The 7,777-nt window shown below is 47.0% G+C and overlaps 1 protein-coding gene across 1 annotated transcript; it reads right to left on the bottom strand.

Moving 5' to 3' along the window:
* Nucleotides 1-6,108: 6,108 nt before the first annotated feature.
* SARC_11249 (hypothetical protein) lies at nt 6,109-7,167 on the bottom strand (the record flags this gene model as incomplete). Its single annotated transcript, XM_014294669.1, has 1 exon — nt 6,109-7,167. One exon carries the CDS (start codon nt 7,165-7,167, stop codon nt 6,109-6,111), a length of 1,059 nt encoding a protein of 352 aa, XP_014150144.1.
* Nucleotides 7,168-7,777: the final 610 nt, after the last annotated feature.

Genomic DNA, 7,777 nt, shown 5'->3' with positions numbered 1-7,777 from the left:
CAACCTTTGGCTATCATCTTACCAAGTAATAAACGTAGTGCGCCTACATCGGAAATGGTTACTGGACCAATTACTAAACGACATATAGTACAACACGAGTCTTGACCTCGCCACCTACTTCCTATGTGACTAATTTTTCTGATCTGCTTACCAACAGAGCAGAAAATTATTCGAACTTACTAATGAAGAACAACCTTTGGCTATCACCTTACCAAGTAATAAACGTAGTGCGCCTACATCGGAAATGGTTACTGGATCAAATACTAAACGACATACAGTACAACATGAGTCTTGACCTCGTACATATAGGCACATACTTACTCGATAAGCCATGACCGAAACCGGTTTACTTTCCTTAAGTTGGTCAAAGGCCTTCAGTGTTTCCACTGTACTCTCTTTAGTAAAGATATCGACCTCAGCCTTCGCGTTACCTAGTTGCTTTATCAAGCTTGGGTCGAAGCGTTCACGAGGTTCACATTCAGTACTACGGGCTGCTAGTGACAAGATGGAGTCTATCTCCTTTCTCTTGTTATCGATTCGATAGCGAATGTTATCCGCTTTCTTATCATCAAGGTCAGAGTCATTCAATAGACGGTTCTCAAGGACTTGCATACCAGAACGTAATAGCCTGAGACGATGTTGTCTGGTTCTCACTTTCTCGTCTTCAGAGCTAGAGTGGGTACTCTCTAGGGAGGTACTGGTATAGCAATTACCAAAGTCGAGATTACCAGGGTTAGATGGTAAATGAGGATCGATGTTATGAGGGTGGTAAGCCTCATCGATTTCCATACGATCATAGCCTCTGACAGGGTTAGGTTTGTCGAGAGGATGGTCGATTGTAGCTTCCGAGCTATAGAGATTAAATATTGAGGTTTTACTCACGTCACCAGCGGTATCTGGCTCAATGGTAACCCTGCTGGCTGGTAAACCAGTGGGTCCCAGATTTTCAACTCGGCTCGACTATTGTTTTCTTCGGGAAGAATATCGGCCACGTGGGATATGATCGAAGGGTCAGAAGCTGCGGCAACGGCTAGTTCCTTTGAAAGTTCACCTTTGCGGTTCAAATGGCGTCGAGATTGAGAAGATCCAACTACTCGTTGTCGAGTTTTGGCGTCCCCAACATTTGCGTCTTCCGCCCCAACATTCAGTGGCGAGGCATTCAGTGGCGAGGCATTCAATGAAATTTCACGAAATAGAATGCCACCATCTTTGTTAGTAGGTGGATTAGGCTGACTTTTAGTAGTAATAAACCGTCGATCTCGAGACGATTCCTCTACTTGTTCAGGAGATATAGCCTTTCCAATATCTGACTTTTCGTGGTCAGATGGCGAGCTGAGGCCCTGGGCTGCACTACTAGGAGACATACAGACGCTGGCGAGCCTTTCCGCGGCAGTTGAGACCTCCACTTACAAGGCTTTAGGGTCCGACGAGTCATCCTCAAAGGTTTCTTCAGAGCCAAGCTCAGAAACGGCTTCCTCTACAGCTTCAACGGTAGGCTCAGTACCAGATGGACCAGTGTCCCCAGTAACCTCAGGAACCTCAACGGGCTTAGCAGGCTTAGAGCTGGCGGCTCCTTTGCCTTTAGAAATTTCCTTTAGCCATAGTAATAGCTCAAGAATAGGATAATTAATAAAGTCTAGATATATTAACTAGCATGTAGCTAACTTTAGGGTAGTATTAGCCACTATGAGATAGTATAGAATACTTACAGTCCTGTCGCTGGATAGTAAGCAATTAGTAGACAGTCTAGAAGCAGTACACTACGGTAGCTACTAAATATCTGAAAAATATGTAAACTTCGATGGATATTTCTATATTTTATACTATATTATATAAACTAAGATACAATTCAAATCAGTTAGGATTTAGCAGTGGTAGCTTGTGTAAGAATGATCGGGACTGCCTCTTGGTAAGAGCCTTAATATCCTCGATCACACAGCACGCACCTCTAGCTGTTCTTTGTTAGAAAAAGAAAATGACTTATTGGATTTTGGAGATTAGCGGGAAGACCAAAACCTGTAAGTAGTAGTTCAGCGATTATAAAATTTAGTTTATAATATCCTACATCTACTATCGTCTCAAATAGGTCCAAGTAAATGAGTCATACCAAATACTCAGGCTGTTGGAGCCATCAAAGTGAATTTAGAACACTTTGGAAATATTGGAAAAAGAATTTGTATTAAATTATTTCAAATACAAATAAAAACCAATGTGTTATCTCATTTGATCTTGATATTTTAGACTGACCGGAGGCCGTATCTCTACACTGCTCGGATAGTTCGTTACGTGAATTGCTCGACACCGGTGTACCACCCTGGTGTATGTGTTCGTCAAGTAAAACATTCTGCAAACGTGTACCACTGTGTACTGGTGTAAGTGTACCACTCTGTGCCCTGTGGGAAGAACGATCATTATCCATTGACGCATTTCTAGAAGACTGATTTGGTTCGTATCCTGCTAACGTAATCAGTTTTTCTATTAGATTATAGATAGCTGGATCCTCGGGTTACCGTGTATAAAGTGCTTCCTCCTCGTCTGTATTAACGAGTCGTGGCTTTTGGGGGTGAATTACAACAGGTGATAGTACCAACTTAGCTCGGTAATCTTCACACTGACGTATACACTCTGGTTCCTCCTCATACTCCTTTGTACTAGGAGGTGGTATCTGGACAAATGTCGCTTCCCCCAGGCCTTCATTGCTGGCGTCGGGTATGATCACTATCCGCTGATGGGGAAGTGGGTGATACAAGCGGATACGACGCATGGCCAAATGAAGAAGATGCGTAAGTGCCTTCATCTGTGGCGCCTCCCAACGAAACACTACGCCCTTCTTTGTAAGGTTGGACAGCGGCGCCGATAGAGCTGCCATGCTCGGGAGGTAGCGTCCCCACCATGATAGAACTGCCAGCAAGGAAATCAATCCGGCTCGGTTCTTCGGTGCTGGGCGATTAAACAAAGCCATTGCTCGCTGCTGTAGGTTGGTGGTCGCGTTCTCAATTTGCCCGCGGCCGTAAAATTGTACCGGAATAATCTGCTAAAATGAAAAGTTGATTTTTGGGAGGTTGTAGCTGGATATCGTTGTCATCGCATATATGTACAAATCGAAAAACTTGATCCCAATGCCGGAGGAGCGATTCGCGTACGGACTCCGATACCAAATTCTTAGTGGCGATGGGGACGTCGTCCAAGTATGGCTCCGCGTCGTGGATCTCTGAGATAATCGTGGTAGTATAGTGTTGCATATCGAATGCACCATTCTCGATTTTTTTTCTTGGAGGCACGTAGGCCGATGGAAAACACCGTCAGCTGTGACATATGTAAGTTTGTCCCTCGAATCCCCGTCAAGCAATAGTTAGTGATATGACCCTGCCATATCGCAGACGGTTACAATAATAACGTTCGTGCTATGTTCGGTATGCTCGGCCTCCATAGGTAGTTGAACAGCTATGCGCACCGTTTGTTTATTAACCTGCACATAATTAATTAGAATAGGGTAGTCGTCCTTAAATTCGGGAACCTTGTACTTGTCTTTAACCACCGTTTTTACTGAACTAACCCAGCGGCTGAACTTATCCCCGGGTTCAGCCTTCCCTCGTTGATGAAGTTGTTCAATCTTCAACAATTCCATCTCTTTGAGAACTGGGTCTCTTGTGAAATATATTTGCCTTGAAGGCTGGGATCCTTCCTTGAGTTGAAGCTTCACCTTGACATACTTAATCATTTTCGTGTGGTTTGGGTCGAAACGCACTTTGTTAAATACTTCCTTCATTTTCTGGACCTGTGCAGGTGACTTGTGCAGTAACAACGCTACGCGGTACAACCCCGTGAAATCGTACTCTTTAACCTGTGCGTCGAGATCCGGGACACAAGACTCGTCTATGGGCCTGATGTAGTCCGGAGCCCGTGGGACTAAAGACATGACCGGCTGAGACGGCGACAATCGTAATGTAAATCTTGCGGGAGTAACAGAAGTGTCCCACGTGGTGCGGATTAGATGGCTCTGTAATGTATCGAATCCCATTAAAATGACGCAGTTGCGTGGTATCCACTCGGACACCGGAAAAGTGATGTCACTAGTCTTAAAATTAGTCTCGACTTCCGTAGATGCTAACCCATCCAACAGCAATGTAGAGGATACCTGTTCTGTCAGGACCGTTTCCCCTGTATCTCCATATCCATGTAAATAAACCGGATTAGTATCCTCACTTTCGAAATTTAATCGCTCAACTAGCGGTCGTTAACCGGTATCGTTATAGATAGTCACCGGTTCCTCCTCACACAAGGCTGTAGTCACCGGACCCCTCCATTCCAATAGGGATAATATTATTTATTTCAAAGGAGTTAAGTTACAATGTTTGTACATATGGTATGGCTCCCATAGCCGTTGTAGTGGCTCGGGGAAGATCGATGGGAAGAAGTGGTCAGTAAATTCCCTGTTGAAGCTTGGACCTAGTGAGTCGACAATGGAGAATATGCGCTGGGTCAATTCAGGCCGGTGCTGACAAAAAACTGACACCATCGAGTGTGCCACGTATTCGCTTTTTGACCTACTAAATAGCGTACCCACCTCTGTGGTTCGGATCGAGTCTTTATCGTGTAGTGCTGTGGAATGGGTTAGTGCAGAGTACTAAATGCCAAGTAGGACCAGATTATCCGTCGTAATTCGGTTGAGGAGCGAGGTTGGGGGTGAACCGATGCCGCACCAGACCACGGATGCACTCGGGATGTGCTGATTTGCCTGTATTGGAAGTATCATAGGCGGAAGGGTTGAAGTAGTACTTCAACAGCGTAATTAACCGGGGTATAGGAAACATCTGTTGATATGTCAGAGACGGGTGTGGGTACAGGGGTTGTTCTACATGCTGGAGAAAAGATCCAAGGTGTTCGTGGAGGGTCCAGACACCATGGAAGTCGTGGCGCTCCTGTAGTTGCTGGAGGAGATCAGGGCTAATGAGAGGCAGTTGTGGGCCTACCAGGATGCATTGGATCAGTTGCTGGATGCAGGCAAAGTGGCTGGTGGTGATTTTTTGGCCACCGGGGCAGACAAGGCAGAGACAGCCGTCAGTGCGGTAGTCGAGCAATGTGAACATGTACGTATTTGTTACAATCATAACACAGAGCCGGATTGGTGTAGGCTCGAAGCAGCGGTTGAAGCTGTCGTGTCTAGCTTTGTCCCGATCTGAGGTTGGCGGTTTGCCCATGACCAATTGGTAGTAGCATTGACGCCGGGCCATTGCCGCGATCTCCTTGTTGGACCAGCGTTTCGTTGAATTCCTTCTAATGTCGTCACATCATCGGCGGAGGGCTACATGGCCCAGTGTACGCCCGTCCGTGGTTTTGTTTCCAATAGTCACTGTGGTGGAGAATGGGGTACTGCTGCATTGGCTTCAGTGTAAGCGTGAGTGGGGCATTTATTCCTATAGTGACCGGTCTTCTTACAAGCATGACAAATCGGGCACTGAGGACTCCGATGGCGTAAAGAGCATTTGGAACACTGAGGAGTACGTTCATTAGAAGGAGTGCGACGGCCATTCCCTTAGCGGTCATCCCTAGAGTGACAATCCTCGCGTCCTGGTCTTCGTTAGTCTTGGCGCGTACTGCTGTCTCGGTCTCGCGACGTAGAGCGTTCCCTTTTGTTGGCTACATAGTGGTCATTTGCCCGAGGATTTCCATATGGTGGGAATGGGTGAGGCGGATATGTAGACTGTAGCGTTCGGGCGGCATGAGCTGCGGCGCGAGCTGGACAAGGTAATCATACATATTCAAATGAGCTGCTGTCTGGTTCTGAGGGAAGGCAATGCCAATGAATGATCGGCCTGCGGCTCGAAAAATCTCTAATGCCTTAGTAAGCATACCCAGGTTCGTGTTATATATACGGTGTAGTGCAGGCTTACACTCCGTTTCTGTGGTAATAGCGTGTAGTGGTGCCTGTGCGATAAATTTTTATTTGCTTCGTCGCATTTTGGCGTGTCCCCTATTCGTTGAACTGCCAAGTATAACGAGGTGGCGAGAAGGATGCGGTGGGCGTACCGCGGAAGCAACACACCGTTGATTAAATACATGGATTCTGTTGGAAACCACAACATGTGTGAACGAAAGTAAATATACTTAACTCGCTCGGCTGCTGTAGGTCTCCACCGCATATGCTGTGTCATAGTCTGAACCGAAGTAAAAAAACATACAGATCAACCCTGTCAAGTCCGGGAATGGCGTATCAGCGATGGTTTTATTGTCCAAAAGTATCTGCCGACGATCAATCTCCTGTTTATACGCAAAAAGTGCCTTTTCATCGTCACCCGCGCTCGGCGATGGTTGTCGTCTAGTTAGATCGAAAGCCACCGGGTGCTTACTCGCACGCTGGGACAGTAGGATATCCCGTAAATCACGGGCTGAACTTCTGGTTAAGTACCATTCTTCGTACGTCTCACGGTTTGGTCCGTCACCGTCATGAGATCGAGACTTGCTTCCAGTGATATCCACGCTGCCAGTACCGTTGTTCACCAGATGATAGCGCGAAGTGCGCCTTCGATCGGTCAAATTTTCATCAACGTCCCTTGCATGCCGCAAAGAATGGTCGCTGTTCGGCTTATTGCCGGTCCTTCCATTGTCGCGAGTCGGCAGGTTAATTGGGTTACTGGCATACTCATGAAGGGCCCTTTGACACCACATTAAAAATACCGCTGGTCCCTGGCGTGGGGTCGTGGTCTGCGGAAGCTGAGGTGGCATAGGGAGGTCCAGAATACGTCCGAAACTGGCTTCCTTGGCCGCGTCCAGCAGGCTAACTTGAGGTGTCGCAAAGGTGTTTCCAGCATTAGGTGCGGGGTGTAAGAGCGAATCCACCTGGTAAATAATCGATGTAGTCACATACTGGGACATCTCGTATAACATCACTAGATGTAAACGTGCTCCCACCATGGTATCCTGGTTCATACTGCGAGCTTGATGATGGAGATCCGTCGGAAGGGCAAAACATATTGGTTGCTGGCCCGAAATTCTCGGTGATAATCCGTTCCACGTCTGTGACGCTGGTATCGTCTGGCAGATTAGCATAACCCGTAACAGAACGTGTTGAGCTAAATACTTGTACATATGGCCTAACTGTGCCTGATCAATCGTCGTATGGTGATTGTCACCCCTGATCTTCGTGAACTGAGGCAGGGTTTTCATCGTTCGCCATTTCGACATCCAAACGCCCACAGGGATGAACTTATCCCCTTGAAATACCGGTAGATGGACGCTAGTTGGTTTAGACATATTGTCTTATCGTTTATACTTTTTATATTAGCTTGTCGAATCGTCGCTTAGGCTCCGGGCTAGAGTTTAGTTGTAGTCCGTGCAGCACACTACTGGTTTATTAGACTATACGTAAACTAAACTAGATGAAGCTCAAAACCTGGGTGACCATGTCGCCAACTCTGTGACGATACCAGGAAGAACTCAACAAAACGTTGGTCCAATAAGGAGATCGCGGCAATGGCCCGGCGCCAATACTACTACCAACTGGTTATGGGTAAACCGCCATCCTCAAACCGAGACACAGCCAGACACGACAGATTCAATCGCTGCTTCGAGTCTACACCAATCCAGCTCTGTGCTATGATTGTAACGAATGCGTACATGTTCACATTGGTCGACTACCGCACCGACGGCTGTCTCTGCCCTGTCTGCCCCGGTAGCCACAAGTTCACTACCAGCCACTTTACCTGCATCCAACAACTGATTCGACGCATCCTGGTAGGCCCGAAACTGCCGCCCATTGGCCCTGACCCCCTTCAGC

This window comes from Sphaeroforma arctica (assembly GCF_001186125.1).
Source record: "Sphaeroforma arctica JP610 unplaced genomic scaffold supercont1.1593, whole genome shotgun sequence".
In the NCBI taxonomy this organism is placed as follows: domain Eukaryota; class Ichthyosporea; order Ichthyophonida; genus Sphaeroforma; species Sphaeroforma arctica.
This window is presented reverse-complemented; position numbering and strand designations above follow the sequence as displayed.